The sequence below is a fragment of the Hipposideros armiger genome, unplaced genomic scaffold (assembly GCF_001890085.2).
Source record: "Hipposideros armiger isolate ML-2016 unplaced genomic scaffold, ASM189008v1 scaffold_47, whole genome shotgun sequence".
NCBI lineage: Eukaryota > Metazoa > Chordata > Mammalia > Chiroptera > Hipposideridae > Hipposideros > Hipposideros armiger.
Window position 1 is genome coordinate 2,322,176 of NW_017731397.1, and position 23,600 is coordinate 2,345,775.

Consider the following 23,600-nt stretch of genomic DNA (forward strand, 5'->3'; position numbering starts at 1 on the left):
TGCTCACTTGGCTAATTACAGCACTTTTACGAGGCTATGACAGACTATAATCTGGCAAAAATGAGTCCAACTGAAACAGCAAGAGTGAGGGTTTGGGGGAATTAGGTGAAGTTCAGGAGTGTGGGGAAAAAGTGGGAAAGGGGGAGAAAGCTTTCATTAAGCAGTTCACATTCTGGAAGCAGGATTACACAAACAAACAAACAAACATCCAGGCTGATTTCATTTTTATTCACAACAACCTCCTATTTCGTATATTTTTCCTTTAAGTTGTTGAACACATTTATAATGACTGCTTTCAAGTCTTTGTTCCCTCAACCTAACATCTGAACCAGCTCAGAGAGGGTGTCTATTGACGGGTTTTGTTTGTTTGTTTGTTTTTTGGGTTTTTTTGTCTAAGGGGTCTATTTTCCTATGTGTTTCATATCTAGTAATTTTTATTGTGTATGAGACATGGTGTTATCTGAGTCATTCCTATGAAGGCTACTGATTTTTGCTCTAGCAGGCAGTTCAATTTCAGGCTGATCATTTTGGACTTGTGTAGGCCAAGATTTAGACTTTATTAGGGCAAACCTGTGGAAAGCCGAAGTGTTTCCCCAAACCTTCCAACCTGTCAGGAGTCACCTCCAAACTCGGTCTCCTCTGGAGATCTTATGGAGCCTTGGTTTTAGGTGCTGTAGGGGTGTCTCTCGAGCTGGCCACAGTCTAGGATGGAGGTGGCAGTGATATAATTCTAGACACCCCCAACTGGTATATGCCGAGCTAGTCCCATCACATGCTTCAAGAAAATGCGCCCCAGGATCAGGCACCTTTGAGAATTCTATTATCCTTCCTGGAGACGTAAAATACACATCAGCATAGGACAGGATCTGAGAAACCCTGTGGTAAAGGAATCCATTTTATTTCACTCAGGATTTCCCAAACTTAATTGACCAAAGAACCCTTCTGTGAGCAAATGAGTCACGTGTATGCTTGTGCTTGTGCGTGTGCATGTGCGTGTGCATGTGTGTGTAACACTGGTGACTACCCCTTGGAATTACTGTTCTGTGAAACCCATTTTAGAATTTGCTGTTTAACTTGAATAGCAAACATGAAGCTAAATAAAATCCATTTTTAGAGGAGGCCAAACCTAACTTCTACTATGCCAAGCAGGGCAGGAAGCCTCACAAAGAGAATTCGAGTAGAGCCATAATTTAGGTATAAAAGAATATTAAATTTTTATTAGGTAGTAAATGACGAGGATTGAGTGCAAGAAGGTACCAATTTGTGCCTAGGCATGATATTCCTTTAGAGCTTATATGAAAATGACATACATATTTTAAAAATTAAAGTTAATTTGGAAACTTCAATTTATAGTATTTTAATAAAAACATATTTTGTATTAAAACATAGTATAATTAACAGTCATGGCCACATGCATGTTATTATGTCTTTAAATTATCTCAGGGACCCATGTCTGGAGTGTCACAGGTTATTAATAAGCTATCTTGTCACCTCAAGGCAGCTACCTACCTGAACCACATCACAATAACCTGAAGGAAATACCCTGATATAACCTACCGTGTTTCCCCGAAAATAAGACCGGGTCTTATATTAATGTTTGCTCCAACAATCTACATTTATTCATTTATTCATGTACAAAAATCTACATTTATTCAAACAGTCGTGGTCTGGCTGACGATCTTAACTGGGGCTTATGTTTGGGGTAGGGCTTCTATTACAAGCATCCTGAAAACTAACATGCTAGGGCTCATTTTCCAATTAGGTCTTATTTTCGGGGAAACGCGGTAGTGCTTCTCATGGACCTTTTTATGGAAACTCACCTGACTTTACCTTGCAGCTTACCTGTCACCTGCCTATCGGTGAGACATGGTGGAGGACAGTTTCCTGTACCCTCACTGTGCTCTGCCCTTTTCTTCCTCCTGATCTAAGATGCTATAAGGCGTCCTTCCCCGCGGTAGCTGAGGCCTGCTATGCTAGGATGTTCCTTGCACTCATTTCCTGGTAGCAATATATCATTTCAGAGTTATTGGTCACCTTTCTCATCACATTTTTAGCTTCTGCTGTCGCCTACTGTTTCACTTTATTAGGTTGCTACCCTCCAATTATCCACAGCATAGTAATTACTCTTATTTTTATGTCTTTCTGGCTTCCCTCTGCCCAGTGGTCCTACCCTATTTTTCCAACATTAGTTTTCCAAATTCTCCTCTTATTTTTCTAAACCCGTACTTTACTCTCTGATACCCCAACAAGTCAGGCTGTGATTAGGAAAACAGATTCTGGAGCCTCATGTGCAAGTTTGAACCCAATCCTCCCTTGGAATGCCACCGGGGACCTAGGACAAGTTACTTAACTCCTCTGAGTTTCAACTTCTGCACGTGTAAAATGGAGATCATCATAGTATGTCCTTCATATGGTTATTGTGAAGGTTCAATGAAATGAGCCACATAACAAGAGCTTAGCATGGAGCGCAAGGCATAAAAGTGTTACGTTCATTCTTTCTTCAATATTCTCTCTTTTATTCAAAATCTTCTTGCTTTTCTTCTTGCCCATTATACTTTTTTCCAGATGTAGAAATATTATACAGACTAAGCAATTAAATTTCCCATTACATGGACTTGTCATTGTTCCTCACACAAAATTAACTGAACTCCCCATCCTTAAAATTTATATCCATTTTTTCCCCCGTAGAACTGTTCCAACAACCCTCGCTAATTCATATTCAGTCTCGCTCATTATGATTAAACTATTTCTATTTTTAAATTTGCTCAGGTGTTGTAACAGACCTGCTTTGAAAAGAATTAAAGGTTTGTCCAACCCATTACGTTCCAGAGAGTGAAACAATTTAAAACAGGTATAAAGAAAGGCTCCAATTTCTACTCACTTCTTTTCGTTTGATCATCCAAAATGCTAGCTCCCTTTTAAGGACCTTAATTCTCTGCTGATTTCAGTCAATGTTCTTGCCAAGGAAAGTTTCATCTCAATGTTGAGATGCCCGAAACTACATTAGAGTTGTAGAAATAGATATATGAGCCGAGAAATATTAATTCTCTTCCTGTCTTCACTGCTCAGCAAAATTAGACTTTATTTCCCCCTGAGGTTTAAGAGGGGGGGAAAAAAGTCTCTTATTTGTTCAACTTTATTTTTTACAATAGTACTCTTTTCTGCTGTAGTCAGGATATTGCTGTCAAGTTGACTTTCTTTCACATCACTCTTTCCTTGAATCCGTACTGGCTTCATGCAAGTTACAATATACAAGATACAGAAGTTCCCCTTCTGTATCTAAGGCCCTAAGACTGCTTTTAGCGTACCTTTCCCGATGGCCGCTTCTTCCTTGCTGCTTGCTGCCCATTGCTCAGCCCTCTCATTTACTGGGTGTTTATTTACCACCTACTAACAAATACCCAGAGTGTCTACTATGTGTTAAGTACTATGTTATGAACGTGGCACTGTCCACAAAGGGATCCGAGTGAGAAGGGATATTGGAAGCCTGGATGACTTCCCATACACAGTTCTTCTCTTCACCTAAAGATCACCAGTAAACACCGATCCCCTGCGATTTGTGTCCATCTCTATCAGCTAGGACACGATGTGGTAAATTCTCCATTTCTCAGGCCTCTAAATACAGAGGGTGCCAAAAAACACGTATACATTTTTTTTTTTTAGCTGAGCCATCCTGCCACCTGTTGGCAGCTCATCTCGGGCCGGGAATCGAACCGACAACTCTGTTGCTCAGAGCTCGCACTTTTGAGCGAGCTCTTAGCCAACTGAGCCACTCGGCCGGCCCTATGTATACACATTTTAAGAAAGGAAAACTATATTAAAATTGTAATATTCAATATATACTGCTAACACAAGATGAATACAAGTCACGTTTGACTTCTGCAATTATAAGAGGTGCTCAAAGTGGTTGCCATCAGTATCCAGACACTTCTGATTACGGCAAACTACTGCTTGAGCAACGTTGACCAAAGTGTCCCCTTGTATACACTTTTTTTGGCACCCCTGGTATAATGATGTGCCCAGTTCCATGATGTCTCCAGATCTAACTTCTAGTTTATAGCAAATATAGAACACAGAGGATCCCACCCAAAGGCATCTTGAGGAGACAACCACAAGAAAACCCAGAAGGTGGGAGCACTTTGTGGGATAGCTGGCCCATCTCTTCAACAAGTCACTGTCAATAAAAGGGACTGTGTCAGATGAAAAGAAACAAGAGGCAAAACATCAGGTGACTAAAAAGCAGGTTACAAAACTATGTACAAGCTTTGGCGAAAAATTATGTATTTAAAAAAAAATAGTATAAAAAATATGTGTTAAGGATCAGTAGTGATAGCTGAGTGGTGGGAATATGATGTTTTAATTAAAATTTGTTTTTGTTTGCTTATACTTCCTAATTTTCTATAATGCCTGTACACGGCTGTAATAATAAAAGGTTATTTTTTAAAATGACTCATTTTCTCCCAGAAGACTTGTCCAAGTAATTTCACACCCACTGATCACTCCCTGACTCTAGGTTTCTGGCATAGCCCACTGCACAGTTTATGCTAACCTATCATCACACTTGACTCAACTTCTCTGGTGGTTTTGTCCCTATTCTTCAGCTTTCTTTGTAGTCCCAAATCACACCTGGCAGAATATTTATTTCTTTAGTGAGTATGACACCTGCTGCCGACATGGCTGACAATATAAACAGGAAGAATACATGTGAAAAAATCTCTCATAGACCCTTATTAGAATAAGGCTTAGTATTACACAAATTGTTATATACCTAGGTAACATATTTTACTCCAAACACAATAGCCACACAATTAAACATGCCCTACTCCATACCACAATTAATCTATAAAAGCCTATTCATCCTATTCCCCAATATTGGTAGGCTAATTAACATTCACATAATTCTAATGTATAATTAAAAACTTCGCAAAACCCACAACACAGGTTTTATGAGTAATCCAGATAAGCATATACATACAAGAGTATACATCTTAATTTGTAACTGATGTGATTTTGAGGGTGTTCCACTTAAAACAGCTTAAAACTTAAGGGTAATATAAAGCTGCAGATAATTTCATTCACTTTCAGGGAAGGCTGATAAGTAGGAAATTCAAAGTAGATATGCAAATAGATGTTTATGTTAGCGAATCATTTAAAAAATGTGCTCCATAAAAGAGCTGGAAATAGCACAGGCCACTCCAACCCTAAGCTCTTTGCAGACAAGAAAGTTTTCTAAAACGACATGAAAATGTAACAGTACAGATAATTCATTCCTAGCTTTCCACTTCAGACCCTGAATTTAGCTCTGGTACCAAGATACTGAAACCATTCTTTGACTTTTATGAAAAAGGGACCGTCAATAAAAATTTGTGCACTGAATTACAAGCAGAGAATTTTTCGTTCTCATGAAACACTAGTTTTGCTTTGCTTTTTTCTCCTTGGGTGCGTGTGTTTTTTTGAAGTAAGTGGATTTCAGGTTCTCTCCCCAAATCACTGTCTCTTTAATTATTTGAATTGGCTGAAACACCAACTCCTCTTTTAGACCTGATAGGTCAAGTTCGAGCTGTCCTCTAAACCTGTGCTCACACATTCAGTTTCAGTAAAAACTCAACGTTACTCTATACAGATAGGGTTCACTTGTAGAGAACATTTTTACTAAAAGATGGGCTGCTACTAAATAATTTACTGATAGTAAATTATTTCAATTTGTTATATCCTGATGTATTCTGATATTCCAAACATGTTCTGAATTCATAAAGTACTTCTTTGCCCCAGGATTTAAAAGTTTCACTCAAACATAAATCCATTAATTTCCCCAACTGCCCTATGAAGTCAAAAGAGCGTATTCTAACTCTGCATACAAAATACTTCCAGAATGAGCTTATAAATCAGTCATGTTTTCAGCCATAGGCACAGAGAACTACATCCTACACCTCCCCGTCAGAGAAACAAAATCCCATATAGTGGTTACTTTTCAATAATCTCCTGTAAATATTTTAAAACTGAAACATTTTTTTCTCCTCTGTTAAGATACATTCAAAAAATAAACATGTGGCAGATAGGAGGTTGCTATAAATTCTGAAAATGGCTTACCTATTAATGTAGCTGAGGGCAACATAGGTTGGCTGCTGTAATTCTTGCTTCTCTAAAACACGTGGATCTGTATCTGGAATAAAAACACAATTATGATTTTTAAGCTTTTGCATCAGAATATATGAGCCTACTTAATATAAAGTAACAGAGGCTAAACAGAGAAACAGATTAATGTAGTATACCTCTTTTTAAAGAAAACTCAGTCAGCAAAGCACAATCGTTTGTTCATTCATTCATAAATAACAAGATATTGCATTACTTTTCAAGGGAATTCCAAACATCAACAGAGATAAAATGTCCATCTGTCACACAAACTCTTGCACAATCCCTCTCATAAATATTGGTTTTCACTGCTTGCAGCTACAATGTTGGCATGGTTTCTGCTGGTTAATCGGCCTAAGAAAGAAAGCCTCTGTTAATTATGCTCACTTCGATGCTGGAACAAATTAGATGCCATTGGAAAGCGCCATCAATTTGAAAATCTACTGAGTATTGTTCTTATTCACTGAACACTTTTCTGGGTTTGGATTTGCATGTTGGAGGTCAGCTCTTCTTTTTTTAATTGAAGGATGAATTTATTATAACTTTTCTAGACTCTCGATCAGTAATTCTAATATACTGGTTCTCAGAACCCACAAACACCGCATTCCTCAGAGGGGTTTTTCCTCTGAAGAGACAGGGCTCAACACCATAGCAACCTTCCCTAAGGCTGCTTCATCAACACACCACTAAAAAAAACAACAACGGACTTTTCATAAAGAGAAATGTATTTTCAAGCTTCTCATGCAGAGAAGTGATTGTGCTAACTATATGCAAAAACACTGTTTATATAATAAGACTGGAGGAAATAGCACATTTTTGCTTTCTTAGAAAAAGCTTCAGACATTTCACACAGATTTCATTATAACCTCGTTTAAAACCATCTCATTATTAGAACTCTTCCAGCTGCACTTGGCAATAACACCTCCTTTGATGTAATGACAGATGTTGTTTCAAGCACCTTTGTACAGGAAGTGTTTACTGCACGTGGTCGATGTAAGATACACCCACCAACTCCAAAGCGCATTAACAGGTGATGGGGGCAGAGGAGCGGACACAGTGGCGAGGGGCGCGCTGACAAAAATGATAGCATAAACATCAATTTACAAGGTTCTGGACTCCCAGGCTGAAACTGGACAGTGGTGGCCATTTTATTCTTGGTGTGTTCAAGTTAATAATCTCGCGTTTACTTCATTGTTTTTCCCGTGCCAAGAATTTCAGGGACACGCTACGCTATTCAGAAATCCTGCTTCTGGGGCTCTGCCATTCCAGGTCCTTGAAAGCCAACTTCTGACACAAGAGACAAAGATTCTCTGAATGGCTCCATCATGTCGGGTCTCAAGGCTTTGGCAGCGCAACTGAGAACACGGACACGTAACTCAGCATTTCCTCTCCCCCCTACAATGATTACAGAAACAACTTACGGCTGAGTCTGTTTGGAAATCACTGGTCTACAAATACAATCTGCGGTTCTCTAAACACATGGAAACCACACTTTAATGAGAACTCAGCTTTCACACCCAACCCTTACGCACACTCATGGCAGTTTGCTGGGACCCCAAAGTCCATCCATGTTTCTGAGAGGTAGGCTCTGTGCTCTTCACCTGTGTTCACTGGAGAGGAGTCAGGGGAACAATGCTCTCCAGGGAAAAGGTATGTTATCCCTTGAACGGGCCACTGGAACGCTGAGCAGACCACATGTGCAAACGGTGACTAATTCTGCAAGGTCTTTCACGAAGTCAGTAGCAAGAAGTTGGAGACAAAAACCATGAAAATGGAAAGGAGAGAGGGACATATGAAAGAACAAGGCAATGACTGCACATGTCTGTGTGGAAAATGTCTCAAGAACTCACAAAACGGGAACTGATAGATGACTGAGGTGTTTAGCTTTTGAGATGAGGGCCTGAACCTGACTCACTAAAACCCATTCCTTCATGGAGACATCTGGTGCATGGCTGCATAAGGTATATTATTTTGAAAGCAAAGAGCACCGTTCTGAGTTTAAAATGTGTGTAGAAAGGGGAAAAGAGCTAAGAGGCCAATAAGCATTTTTATTATACCTTCCATTTTTGCCGTTATTCCTGTAACTGAGGCCCAATCTACCAGTATTTCCACAAACCATCTTCTAAAGCTTTTCTGTTTCCAAATTATACAAATATTTTAAATACTACCTCCCTAAGCTACCTTGACTTTTATTTATTTTCCCTTTATTAATGTGTGTGTTAGGTGTACACAACACCCCCCCCCCNCCCATACTCCACCCCCACCCCCACACACTGACAAACAATTTGTATTACGCTTTTCTTCTTCACACTGTAGTACCTCTTTGGGGAAGGGGAAACAAGTACCTCACAAAGTTCTACAGTTCTGATGCTCGAATAAATGGTGTTAGCCACTGACAGTCACATGGACAGCATCCTGTAATACTGCTGCACAAAGAACAAGAATGTCTGCATTCTATTTGCAGAGCAAGGATTGAAAGATTTTTTTTTACTTTGTTTCACCATCTTCTATTGCCTATACCAGACTTATGCTCACATCCCCTCAAATTATGAGTGGTGCATAGACTTCCAGAAGCTTCTAAACGGTGCCCTCTCCACAACAAAATGACCAACTGGAAGCACCTCAGGCAGGATTCTCTCCTTTTTCTTAGAATGCAGGCTCTGATAACTGACAGGAAAGCAGGACTTCCAGACAGACGTCCACCAGGCCTCAAGAATCTTTTTCAGATTCGATGTTCCCTTACGCAACCTTTAGAACACCCATGAAAGCTTCGAGTTCTTAAAACAAAATTAGGCACTTGGTGCCCACAAATCAGGAGAGGCCCCGCACAAGTGCCACTGGAGGAGCAGCATCAGCTGCTGGCCGTGCAGAAACTGCAGCTCCGTCACTCGCTTCCTGGCTGACTGGTTTGCGGTGACCATGACTCACCAGTTTATGGATTTCATTACGCCGCCCGAGCACTTCACATTCAGTAAAAGTATAATAGCTGCCTTCATTATTTCTCCCTTCTTGACAGAAATGGAACCGTCTGAGGCTTAAATGCTCTCTACAGGAAAGGATTACGGCAACAAGAGACGTGGATTTTCACAGCAGGACAATGACGTACTCCTGGAGAAGGCGGAACATACATTATCAGGACAAACTGGTGAGACTAACACCACCCACTGGATATTACCGAGTTCAATAAAAAGAACATCCTTATACCATGTGGCACACCACTGAGAGAGTGTTCACATAGAAGAAATGGGATACGAATTGCAACGGCTGTAGCACACAATCTCCCAGATAGTATTCCGGCTTATTTGTTTACAGTGCCAATAAAAATATGAAGCTGGAACACTGGCTACCATTACTCAGAGATATAATCCACCTCAGGAAATGGCTTGTGGGATAGAAACACTTGAGTTTTTCATTGCCACATGATGCTCCTTAAGCTGACAACTGGCGAGAATGTAAGCATTTCTATAATGTGGTTTTCTACAGCCACATATAACACTCCACTACTTTTATTTTTTAATTTTTTAAAAAGATTTTATTGGGGGACTGGGGGAGGAAAACAGCATTGGGGAATCGAGGAAGGGGAACAGACAAGTTGCTGTCCTTTTGTTCTTCACTCTGGTTGTAGAGGACGTCGTCTCACTGGCCCATGTTGGTGTTATCATTGTGCTTTTCCCGGGTGAGGCAGTCGCTCGCCGCCATTGGATGGCTGCTCACGGTGGCTCATGAAAGCTCATGCCTACTGCTGACCAGCCCCACTGCAGCCTACACCAGCGTCGGGGACTCACAGTAGCCAGCTCCAGGTTGAGCTGTTGTTCACCATCTTAGCTGTAGAGGGTGCAGTGTCACTGGCCCTCATGTGGGATCCGAACCAGGGCCCTGCTGCTCAGAGCTGGTGTCCCAAGTCAACTCCTAACCAACGCACCACTTGGCCGGCCCAACACTCTGCTACTTTTATATCACCAGGAAATGACAGGAAACTAAACCTAAATCTTTTCAGCAGGGTGGGGTATAGCCAAAAAAAAAAAAAAAAGCACAGAGAGGTGACTGCTTTCTACCTCACACCACCGCTTGCATACTCACAGAGTTCAAGTTGACTGATGGCTGAGAATTCAAAAATTAAAATATATTTTATAATTTTATTTATTTATTTTTTTCTCCCTCATTCCCACCCCCTCCCAACTAGCAGCCTATGTATTTTAAATCTATTTTAAAACACCCAAGCCATAACGACCTATCAGCTTACGTCAAAGTGTCTAAGGCCCAGCATTCTCTCAGGGAGGGCAGGCCCCACTGTGGAGCCACGCTTTGTCATCGTTCCTGCCTCGGGGGAGTAGCTTGAATGCACAGCTCTGCAGCGCGGATGAGGCGCACGCACAAAGTGAAAGCTTTCTGTAGCTCATATGGTCCTAGTGACTCATGGTTTTATAGATTCAATTAAATGGCCATGGCTCCATGTCACTGCACTAGTTCCCATTCCTTCTCAAGTGGCAAGGGAAAAAGTGAGGAAGATGGCAGAAATAAGGAGGGGACAACATTCAGACCCTTACTCAACAGAAACTGGAATTGCAAAATGACCAAGGAGGGGCAGACAGCACAGGCCACCTTCCTTGTTCCGTCAGTAAGGCCCATGTGCATGGCTCTGCCTTCTCTGGCACTGGGAACCGATGGCAATAGTGTTGGAAGGCGTGACATCCATTGAGCCTTTTGTAGTGCTATCTTCAAGCCTAAGATTGTTTGCTGGGTTACCTGAGGCTAAGTAATGAGCTCGTGGGCTGTGGGTAGGCTTCGGCCGGGCTACACTGTTGGGATTTTATACACCAGAAATGACTTACAATAAGCAAGTCAGAAACGAGCAGCACTACCTCTCAACAAGACTAATCAGGCCCGTCAGCAACGAGCTATTTGCAGGCGGGAGGCAGCAGAGAGGGGAAGCTGTGATATCATGACCCCTTGAGAAAGGCCTTTTTCAAATTCTCTGTCTTCCCAGCACCACACTCTCTCCTAAGTGTGCACATCCTGAGAGGACATGGACGGGAAGGGAGTGGGCGGTTCCCAGCGCTAGAAGACCCCAAGGCCCACCCAGCCAGATGAGTGATTTTGAAGGTCTGGGCTGGATACACCCCTTTCCTTTGGACTCCCTTGGTAATAATTAACGGGTGCAGTCTGGGCTCAGTCTTCCGCCAACAGCTGAACCCCAAAGCCACAGGAGTTTAGTTTATTCAGCATGGCCTTCCACGACATCCCTGGCCGAGCTGGCTGCATCCCTCCTGCTCTCTCTGCATTGCCAGTGCTATTCCGGTACGCATGTCACTGGACAGACATTATCCCGGTATAGCCTTGTCCCTGGCCCACACTTCGCAGGCGTGAAGAACTACCCCAACTTCTTTCGTCTCTCCAGCACTCAGCTCAATGCAAAATAATTACTGAATGGATATGTAAATTCATTTTATGATGACAAAATGGAGGACTTTTGGTTAAACATGGCAGGCTGATCAAGGGAGTTTCTTTCCCTCACCATCCAAGATCCCATTAAAGTAGAAATAAAGGAATAAACTCACCAGGGATAGAAGAAAGGGGAGACATCAGCAGACAAGTGATTTCAACCAGTGTTTTGGAAGATGGAAAATGAATTCAGGAGCAAAAAGGACCTAGAGAGTAGAGGACTAGCTACAACCTCAGGTGCCTGCAGTGGGGGGTGACCCATGAGCCGGGACTCGAATCCACTGCAGACGCCCTAAGAGGCTCTGGACATGGAGGTGAAAGAGGTGAGGGAGGGAAGTGTCAGGGCTGAAAACAGGAGGATTATTTAAAAGGCTGATTATCCAGAGGCACTGAACCAGGAGACCAAACATAGTGGAGGTAGACAAGGAGAGTATAGGCAGACCTCGTTTTAGTGTGCTTCAATTTATTGCACTTCTCAGATGTGTTTTTTTACAGAGTGAAGGCAAAACCCTCCACCAGAAAAAGATTACGACTCACTTTATTGCGATACTCCTTTCATTGCGGTGATCTGGAGCCGAACCCACAATATCTCCAAGGCCTGCCTCTACAGTGCTGAAAACAGGGGGAATGAAAAGTGGAAACACGCCTACTCTGCTGCTCCCAAGAACACTGGCAGCCAGTCAGGAGGACTCCTCTCTGACTAAGTTAAGTGGGCTCAGAGAAGAGACTGCCAGATGTGGACATCTGGCGGTTCCCTAATTAAATGATCTCCCTACAGTGAAGTCCATGGTCAACAAGCCCTATCCCTGCCTCCCTCCAGAGCCTCTCATCAGCTTTTTATTGCCTCCGTCTTAAATAGGAGCCAAGAGCAGTCAGGATCATTAGACATTTGAGGGCAAGTCTCCATCATGAATGGGAGTCGCTAAAACAAACAAATGGTGGGGGAGGGAGATAGGGAGGCTGGAGCCAAGGGGCAGACACGCTGATGGGAGGTTAACCGACACACCTACTGACACAAACCCGCTTAACTGCAGCATTAAGACCAGGAGCCCTGCGTCCTGAGTCCCATTAAGCCAGCATTCTGACCATTAGAAAAGCTGCCCATCCTCTAAAGTCAACTCACTGCCACCATCCGGTTGTAACACTGGACGCCATACAATCTTAATAGGTTTCATAAAAGCCCAGCATTGCTCTGTTCCACTTTCACTCCATGTTTAGGACTAAATTTGATGCACCGATAATTTACAGAGACCAACTTTTAATTCATGGCTAGTTTACCTCAGCTGCTGAAATAAATATTTCTTCTTGGCAATGGCCCTTTCAAAAAAAAAAAAAAAGCCCTACAATTGCACATAACCAGCCTTTGAATGGATCAACTTTTCCTTAGTTTATAGGCACGTCATTTGAAACTTTTCCCAAGCCATAATTTCCATTACAGGGCAGTCAGTGCAAATTACAGTGAGAGTCTTGCCTTCCCAAATTCAATGTGAAATCCAGATGCAGTTAAGTGTTGCTGTAAACTTTACGAGTTAAATATCTAAAAGTCAGGGACACTGTGCAGCACAATAACACCGTCTATTAAAAAAAAGCATTCGTGTTCACATTCGTGAACTCGATTCCATTCGTGTGGAGTTTTCCTCCACAAGTGAATGAATAAACATTATTTAACCAAGAACTCTTTGGACAATGCTGTAGAAGGTTGATTTATAAACAAACACAGCGCGATGCAGCCTTCCTTCTTCCTGGCATGGCCAGAGGGTCAAAGTTATTAGAAATAGACAGTTCTGACAAGGATGCTTTCTAACTCTTTTACCAACCCATCAAACTCCTAGGGTCACTGCTGACTGCTTGAGAGTGGTAGCTATTTTTTCCCAAGTATAAGATATGTAGCCCTATGTCTACAACACTATCAGTCCATTCTCTTTAAGTGGTGACAGGGTGTAATTTATCCACCCAAGCTCTCCCTCACCTTGTTACCTGCAACGAGAGAACCTGCCAGAGACCATCATGACTGCCAGGTACCTAACCTAAAATGTCAATAGTGTCAACATTGAGAAACCCTGCTTTAGAGCTACATGACTATTATGAGAAATGGAGCTATTGTTCCCAGATTGTTTCTAGATCATAATTTCTGCTATTTTCCTGTGGTCTCAATCAAGAGGCCAGAAGGCTGGATAGGAAGCTACAAAAGAAGAAAGAAGAGGTTGCTTGGACTTAGTTAAGAGCTCGGCTTTTCTTAATGGAGACAAAAACTCAATTCATTTCAAGACAGACACACTCAATTCTCTCCACGTGCCACTTGCTCATGAGAAATTCTAAGTCAGCAGATTCGCAGCTGAGCAAGAAAGACGACACACTTCACAGGTCACAATAATCCAAGACAGGCCGTGATAGATGCCAACAGAGAGAAATACACTAACTGCTGTAGAAACAAAACATGATTCAGAGAAATTTCTTGAAAGGAACTTCTACATAAGACTTAAACTAAATCTCCAGACCAAAAAAAGGTGAGAAAATGTTGAGTCAGAATAGAAAGCAGGTTGAGCAGATGTGCAGAAGCAGAAACCAGCAGGGACTGGCCAGCAGTCCAGTGTGAACCTCCCCGTTCAGATGGGGCCCACAGCCTGGGTGGTTGGAAATGCCTTCCGAGCGTTCAGACTTCATGCTGTAGACAATGGAGAGCCGTTCAAGGGGTAAACTGATATGGTCTGTGTTTTAGAAAAAAATACTCGTGGTGATGTGGAGACTAGGAGAGAAACTGGAATACAGAAATGTTTAGATTCAGTGCAAGGAGAAACGGAAACGCAAGATGTGATAGATGTGAACGCCTTGATACCAAAAGTAAGGAGGGAACTAGAAAGTGAAAGGGTTTGACAGACACGAAAAGGAGGTCTGCTTCTGATGTGTGGGAAGATATTCTGCAGAACCATGACGTCTGGGCCTCAAAGGAAGGAGAGATAAAGGTCTCATGCCACAGATAGGAGCTGAAAGGCTGGGAACCCCATCATAATGCCACACATTCCAGCAGGCACTTGAGCCAGAACATGTCCCTCACAACAAAACAATGATATATAGTAAAACCCTGATGACTCTGACTAAAAACTTGGTTATCATAGAACTTAGCTAATTAATCAGTGTGGACTGAGACGGACTAGGTTTAGGAGAATTCCAGCAGAGATAAAGAAAAGCCAGAGGTTGTGCTGCATTTGAAACCAAGCAATTGGTAAATTTCAAAGGAGAGTAAATAAAAAAGGTTGGGAGGGGGGAAAAAAAAAAAAGAGAACTCAGTCAAAACTGACCCTGTGTCTAGTATTTTAAACGATCTGGTACCTGAGTCTCTAAGGCTTACTATTGTAATAACCCTCTCATTGGAACGGCAGCTCTCATTTCTTGGTGTTGCTTAGGATTATAATGCAACTCCACACACGTCAAACTGCCTCAGTTTAGTACTAGCCATGTAACCTTTTAAAGTCTTAGTTGTGGTTTTCTTTTTTTTTTTTTGTAAAATGTTGATAAGGATAGTACTTTTGCCCTAGGGCTGAAATGAGGATTAACTAAGCAATGCGTTAGGCACAGCTACTACTCAGTTCTTTAGCTCATAAAATGGTTTGAAATTAAACTCTGCTCTGTCGTGGTTTATCTCTATTTTATAGTCAGTGGCACAATGACGCACAGAAAACCTAAGGACACATCATTCACATAATGAGGCAGAGAATGCTGGCTGCCATCAAACACAGCATACTTTGGAGACACTTGCAGGTTTGATTCCAGAATTCAATAAAGTGAGTCACACAAACTGTTTGGTTTCCTACTGCATATAAAAGTGATGTTTATACTACACTGTAGTCTATTAAGTGTGCACTAGTATTATGTCTGAAGAACAATATACATACCTTACTTAAACAATACTTCATTATTAGGGAATAGAGTCAATAATATTGTAATAAATATGTACAGCATCAGATGAGTACTAGCCTTATCAGGGTGATCATTTTGTAAGTTATATAAATGTCTAACCACAATACTCTACATGTGGAACTAATATGATATTGTATGTCAACTGTAATTGAAAACTTTTAAATAAAAACAACATTGCTTAAAAAATGCTAACCATCATTTGAGCCTTCAGCAAGTCAATCTTCTTGCTGGTGGAGGGTTGTACCTTCAATTTGTAAAAAACAGTATCTGTGAAGCACAATGAAGCGAGGTATGCTTGTAGTCATTTCCCCCTTCTTCCTCCATTATGCTTAGGAACATGGCTGTGCTATATAAAGACTACATTTCCCAGAATTCCTTGAGCCAGGTGTGACTAAGTCCTGGCCAGTAAGATATAAGATTTCTGAGAAGTCCCCTAAAAGTCATGTGCCTTTCTTTGTGGTATTTTCCCATCCTGCTGACTGGAAGGATGGCTGGAGTTCCTACATCTACTTTGAATATGAGATAATCTTGAGAATGGAAGTCTTACAAGGTAGAGCAACACAATAGGTGTCTGGATCCCTGATCCTGCAAAGCCCCACACCCCTCCTGGACGGACCACCTCTATTCTTCTTGAAAGCGAGAGAAATAAACTCTTCCACTTAAGCCATTGCTATTTTGAGGGCAGCCAAACCAAATCTTAACTGAAACAAAACAACCAGAATGCTGGTTTATTTTGTTGGACTTGAAACATGAACTATTTTATGTCTTGCCTTGTTTTCCTGGATTAAACAAAAAAAACCCTAAGAATTTATCAAACTAAGATCATACAAAGAAAATCAGAGTAAAATCACACACGCATCCCCACGGCATCTGTGGCATCCTCTCAGACTGGGAGAAAGATTGGGAGAAAGAGGAGGCGGAACCCATCGTGTCAAATTATGGCTCCTTTGGTGGCTTTAGGACTTTCTCCAGAATTGGTTATTAGTGGGCAATAATGAAGCAAATTGCACATGCATATTACTTCTGAGTTATGAACAATGTAACCAGCAGTAACCTTTGAAGCTGTCAGGGTCTTTTCAGGCAAGCAATTAAAGTGAAAAATGAGAGAGTGCACAACTTCCATCACCCAATACCACATGTAATAACACCCCCTACAAACACTGACATAAGAGTGGAACTCAGGCTGAATATTTATTAATGCAGATCTGTTCCCATTTGTTCCTCTTTTTTCCCTATAACCCATCCCACCCCCACCTGCCAACATTTTTTTTTTCTTTAAAGGGCAGCTCTGACACCATGCATTGCATTCACCTGAAATCTACATACAGTGTGACATCTCTCCCATCAGCACCTAAAAAAATGTCCTTCCCTCTCCCTTGACTAAAATATAACTTTAGCACAAGCTTGGATTCTAGAGGAGAAAAAAGTTGATAATCTTTAACTGGGATTATCACAATAAGATATAAACACAAAACCAAGATAAACATAATCAACATTAAAACTATTTACAGAAAGCCCAATATACATGTCAAGTATTGGGTAATAGATACTGAAGCTCCCCCCACCTCCAAAAAAAAAAAGGTCCTGGCTCTCAAGTAGACCAGACTCCATAGAGGATTTGACTTATATTGAACTGTGATAAAAATGACCTAGTGTAAAAAATATCTGCTCTTCTGCTGAAGTGTAGGAGTTACTCACTGCTAGCCTATGTTTTGTGATTTAAATATTTGGAAGGACTCTAGAGAAATGGCAGGAATAAACACAGAGGTGAGCCAGTTGGAATAGGTCTTTCCAAACTGAGAAGAAACCCCCACAAGGAGTCTGAAAACTGATGCCTATAGGTCCTAGAAGCAAGTTTGTCTCATTTGGTTTCAGCTATTTCTATACCACCAGGTACCTAGAGACCAATGGTTCTCAACCAGACCTGCATGTCAGGGTCACCTGGCAGCTTTAAACAAAATTCTAAAGCCCAAGACCCATCACCAAAGATTCTAATAGGTAACTGGGGCTGACAATCACTAATACAGACTCTGAGAAGGTTTTGAAACCAAGAAAAGGGACAGAGGACTGGTTGGGAAAGTCATTAAACCAAAAAAAACCAAACAGTTTGCATTTTTTCTCTAAACTAAACAGGCAATTGTGAAACAGGAAATAAATTATTGAAAGTGACTTAAAGGTATTACAAATAAATCCAACATCCAGTAAAACATTTTAAATTCAGACTTTACTTGGGACTCAGGCCCCGCCCCCCCGCCCCCAGCCTTTTACTTTCTATACAGAAAGTTTTAAGCTTAATAATTATGTAGATAAGTTAGTGTCTTCGTGTATTTTTAAAACCAAATCACAAACAACCAAATACCAACAATCCTTGAATTGTGAGCTATTTTCACCTGTTCATAAGGGCATTCTGATAAGACCTCTGACTAGGAATCATTTTGGGGCGGGGGTTCATTGATTTTCTTCAGAGTGAGTTCCTAAAACTAATAAGACTTCATCACTTCAAGTACGCTGTGGCTCAGAATTTTCTGTAATTTAGATTGGGCGGGAACCAGTGTGGTTTTCCTGTGCTATTATTATTCACCTCAGTTACAAATCAGGTCATAACCAGGCATATTAGTTTTGCATTTTGGAAGTCAGTTAAGTCAAGGATTTGGCAAAAGGAATCACCTTTATTACTTCTCATCTCCCAGGGAAGCTGAATCATTGCTTTAAAAATTAAATAAATAAATAATAAAGTAAAAGAAAAAAAGGCACAGAGCAGAACATCTGGACGCTAAGTGACCCGACTGCTCTGCCTAAGGCGTCATGAAACATAAGCGAGCACATCGGTTACCGCTTATTTGGGTCAAGGTCTGATCTGCGGAGCTCTGCCTGGCGGGCGCGATCACTCACACCGTCTCCATGGCCACAGAGCGGCCAGGAACACAGCGCAGGCTCCCAGGCCACAGAGGTTATGCGGTGTTGCGATTCACTTCCCCCCAGTCTGCGCGCGTGATGCCTTCATTCTATTATACTTGCTAATGAGCAGAGGCACATGCTGGGCAGCAACGCAGATCCACCTCGCTGATGGTGTGAATTTGGGCACCTGGGAAGGCCCTGGCCCCTGGCAGATGGCTCCTGGCATTCTTGGCTTTTGTGGAAGGGCTTCTGGGCAGCTCTCTGGACTTCCTTGTGCTGCTTTTTTTTTTTTTTTAAATAAGGATTTAATTTCTTTAGACAGGCAATGTAGTATGGTAGTTGTGGTTACAGTCTGGCTGCTTACTCTGTGACTTGGGCACGTTTCTCAGCCTGAGTTTCAGTTTTCTGATATGGAAGACATATGAATCATAGCTCCTACCCATTATGAGGATGAAAAGAGTGAAGCCATATTTACTACAGAGCACAGTGGCTGGCACATGGTAAATACTTAAGTCGTAACTATATTATTATTTCAGGTAGTCAGAGCTAAAAGATTTAGTGTTTATACATTGCAGACCTGCATTTGTGATCAGTTGTTCTTAAATAGCAACAATAACTAATAATAAAGACTTCATTACCATGAGTGAGTGCCTACTATACACAGCGACCTGCTTTCTATATGCAGTCCTCATGGAAACCCTGCAGGGGAGCTATCTCCCCCAACCCCTACCCCAAAGGAAAACATAAGGCTCAGAAAAGCCCCAAATTACATGACTAGGGGAGAAGCCCTCAGATCCAGGTCTGATTTCCAAGTTCATGCTATTTGATTGATCTGGACCACTGCCCAGTCCTACCACAGCATTCAATATCAATGCTCTCAAAGTAAATTGCCAAGTGGCGTGCTTGCTCGCCCTCCATCCCTCCCTTTTTCCTCTTTTTCTCTTTCTTTCTTTCCATTAAAATAGTTCTTCATGGATAGTAGCCCTAGAATGCTTTGGAAGCACTGGGATGAAACATGTGGACAAATTTTGATGGAAACCAGACCCTGTGACACAGGCTTAAACCCAGTTCCTACACCTGCATCTCCTATTCAGTTTCTCCTTCGGGCGACTGATCTGAAAGAACACCAGGTTTGGAACGAGAAGGTATGGTTCCCAGTCCTGGCTCTGATCCTAACTTACAGCGTTTTAGCAAGTCCGTGTCCCTACCTGTGCAATGGAGATAACGATAGTGTGCCACCTCCCCTACTCACAAGCTTGAGCTGAGAATTCCACAGTTTAATTGAACTCTTCCACTTCCGGCTGCCAATCTAAGGTAACCTTGGAGTTTAAATGATCCCTCCAACAGGAATAACCCAATGCACCCACATGTTGACTTGTTAGTCTCTCAGGCAAATACTGTGTGGGGAAGAGAAGGCTTAAGCTACACCCTAAAATAGTGACTGGAGTTATTTGTATCAAGAACTTAGATTTTATTTCCCTTTGCCATCCCTGGAGTTTAGAGAGAGCATGCATATATTGGGTCACCGGGAAAGTCATGACGTATTTTTCTATGTTTTCCAATGCAAAAATGCATCATGACTTTCCTGACGACCCAATATATGCGCCTGCATTCCTTTCCTCCTGGAAGAGTAAGGACCTTCAGCAGCAGGCTCTCCAATTGCTCTTCCAAAGCCACATGCCTTTTCAGTGGAGATAGAAAACTTTTTGGCTAGCTTCAACTGAGGCATTCTGACTATTCAGAAACAGTGGGATCGATTAACTTGCTTTATTAAGGAAAAGGCTTTCAAGTTTTAAACCCACAGATATTTAAGTGATTTCATCACACATTCTAACCAAATACAAAACTCTCTATAATGCTTACATAAAATAGACATTATTGATCACAAGACGTGAGATTCCTCAGAGAGGTTCGGGAGACATTGAGATTTGGTAAACTTACTATCAGCCAAGCTTCGGAAAGTGCAAGGCCCAGGGTTTTCCCAGCTAACCTGAGGTGAGGTTTAATACCCTAGACAAGGATTCAATATCATAAAGGTGTTAAAAGAGGAATGGCTTTAAAAAGGAATAGATGACATATACTTTCAAAACGTGTTAGTTGCTGAGTACAGCCACACTGCCTGTCATTCTCCCTGCAGTTCACCTCCACGCTCTAGTCAATGCCTAGCTCCGTGTTTTGTCAACATTTTCACTGCAACCCACAGTATGACATATTTTAAATTGTAACCAGTACACCCCCCCAGAGAAACATAAACAAGTTTCACAAAACATTGCTCAGTTTCACTAAATGCGATGCGCTCCAATATTATTTCATTTTTTAAAAATGTTGGGACAACCATTAAAGTGATTTTATGATCCACGCATGAGTCCCAAATGGTGATTTTTTTTAAAAAAGTGAATCTTGCTAATGTACAAATCAGTAATATTATGCATTAAGCCCAACCCCATACACAGCTCTCCTCCTGCTCCCCACACTCCAGCAGCTCCTCGCGTCCCAGCCTCTGCGCACATCTCGTTCACACTCCATGCCTTTTGCTGATTATCCTGTCGCTATCCTGATTTATCCCCTCTCTGGCCTCTGGTTGGGTCCACCAACAACGGGCACCAGTAGGAAATTAGAGAGTGAAAGGAGAGAGAGCGGGCCAAGTTTTATTCTCCTCCTTCCTCCTAGCCAGACATGGTTTGGGCAGGGGCTGCAATCCTCTACCTCGGGCCACAGCTCGTGTTGGCCACCCGTGTCCCAAGCACCTCCCTCCAGGTGCTGCAAACAGCATCCCTTTCCCCTTTCCTGCTGTTGCTAGGTCCTGGGCGCCTCAACATCCCTGAACCCGGACACAACCTTACAGATGGCCCCTTTAGTTACCTCCCTTTTACTCTCAGGACCCTGACTGAGAAGCCTTTGCAATATAGCTGTTAACCCTACATGGAACACTTTCTCCTCCCCACCTCTGATTCATCCTCAAAAATCCACTACAAAGGGCACTTCCCCTCCACAGGATTCAGGGAGCCTACTTGGTGGAACTCGCCTTAGTGCTCACATCTGTTAAAAAGATGAATTATATGTAAGAGTGTTTATGTTCCCAACAGACTCAGCTTCTCCAAAGCCAGCACCCTGTTTCTCTTCTGTCCCCAGCATTTGGCACAGAGGCTGGTAAGTAACTATGATTGCCGAAAAGGTCAATAAACGAATAAAAGATACTAGGATTCTTAATTACTAAATGACATCACAATTATATGCCACGAGGTAGTATTTGCTAACATAACACTAGTGTCTATAAAGAGAGTTCATCTAAATTCCCATTCCGGGGGGAATCTAGTCTATTTTCTCTACATGTAATTGCTGGGAGCCAGCTCGAGACAACTGCTGCTTACCGCATGGTGAACCCGCTAACTAACTAGCTCCCCACAATCCCGCATCACCTGGCAGGGTGTTTTCTGCTTATTATGCTAATTAGATTTTACTTGAAAGATGTAATTATTGCTGCAACCCAAGGAAATAATTAATGGCCAATTTTAGTGAGCAAAATATTCATTAATCAAGTCAACAGACAAGAGACCTGCAGAGTTTAAGAAAGGTCCTTGGAGAAGAGAAAAAAAGATAATCACCTAGAGACTTCTCCTTTCCATAAATATAGGTTAAGTCTATTCAATTATAGTCTCTTGAAAGTTTACATTTCAGATTTAGTCCGATGACGCCTAATGCAGTCTAAGTTTAAACTTTTGGGTTCTAAAATGAGTGGCCCAACAGAATTATATATTCATTGTATTGCACGAGACAGTGCGACAAAGAAGAGACGCCATCCATCTCATATTTGATCTCTTTAAAATGCTTATTCACTCAAGGATTTCCAAACAACAGACATCAGCTTCTTTGGAAAGGCAGGGAGTAAGGTGTCCTGGTGAGAACACTATTCGGTTTCGTAGATGTTCACATCATCTTTGTCCCTTATAAACACTCAGCCTTTAACACCTGAGGTTGGGATATTTGCCAATGAAAAACAACACAGTGATCTAGAGATCAGATCAAACCTACACTTACTATTAAGATATTTCAACCCCAAGGGGCATTGCCCCTCATAAAAAAAATAATGATAAACCCCTGTATACTGTTCCCCACAGCCTTCTTCTCAATGCCCTTTTATAATATTCATGTCCTCAGATTTATGTTGATGGCATAGTTACTAGACGGGTCTCCCCATTTCATTATGAGAGGCTTAAGGGACAAGAAGAGATGGCTCACAGAAGGCAGCATAATAACTGACAGTTGAGTTTATTTTTTAAACCAAAACAACATTTCCATGTTTTCATTTAATTTTCAATGCTAACAACCGTATTCTAGCCTCCACATGCTTATAAAGCTGTTTAACAGTTCAGAAAGAAAAAATAATGATTTTGTTCTAAATAATGTTCACCATCCACATCTTAATAGTCTGGACACTGAAGCATTTTTCATTCGGAGTAATGATCTCCAGGAGTAAAAATAATATAATTATAACTGAACGACTTTGGTCAGCTAAATCACAACCAGAAATGCACTGGTGTATATTTCATTCCGTGTGTCAAAGAAATCTTCATTCTGGACCATCAACAGAGCACTAAATTCTGATCTGTCATTGGAAACAGGTCGCTTCTATTTCAGGCTCACAGCATAGGTAACAGGTTATAGCAATTGGCAAAGGCAGCTAATATTTCACCTTAAATCTCCCCACCTGACCTTCTGAGTCAAAAGTGGGGAGACTCATGAATAAGGAATTATTTACGATACAAACATCCCCTTTACTTCTTTAAAAAAAAAAGTTCTCTTAATCAAAGCAAACAACGAAAATAAGATCAAAATTTGGGGGAAGAAAATTTGTTGTCAGTAGGATGGCCACTGAAGACGGTGAAGGATGTGGGTTACATTACTGAGCTGCTTCCTCTTAAAAACAGGAGAGGAGCAGGCACAGTCCTTTAGATGTTTTCAATGAAGGACGAGGGCATCAAAGGGCAAGCAGTCTGCTTTGGGTGCGGCCTCTGCTGAGCCCTTGGCTGTCCACCGCCACTGAGAGCTACGATGTATACAGGGAGGACAAATGACACGCCTGGTAGAAAAAGGCCGTGTCTCCTGAGATTCTCCACCAAGGCTTGTTTTGAAGTCACATGTGGCTCCACATTTAAACCATGTTTTCCCCTTCCTTTCAGTTTTCCTTTTAACACAATTTTGAGAAAACC

General features: G+C 41.7%; 1 protein-coding gene across 5 annotated transcripts in view; it reads right to left on the reverse strand.

Annotated features, from left to right (window-relative positions):
* JAZF1 (JAZF zinc finger 1) overlaps positions 1–23,600 on the reverse strand; it is a 311,176-nt gene that overhangs the window by 130,337 nt on the left and 157,239 nt on the right. For 2 of the 5 annotated variants that reach the window (XM_019639904.1, XM_019639900.1), the window contains exon 2: positions 6,091–6,163. Coding sequence is in view for 1 of the 5 variants with exons in the window: in XM_019639899.1 (XP_019495444.1) it covers positions 6,091–6,163; positions 6,520–6,547 (101 nt within the window). In the remaining 4 variants the exon portion in view is untranslated. Of the gene's footprint in view, positions 1–6,090; positions 6,164–6,272; positions 6,346–6,519; positions 6,563–9,060; positions 9,131–23,600 lie in introns of those variants that run through there. The other 3 variants (XM_019639901.1, XM_019639899.1, XM_019639903.1) reach the window with 3 other exon arrangements.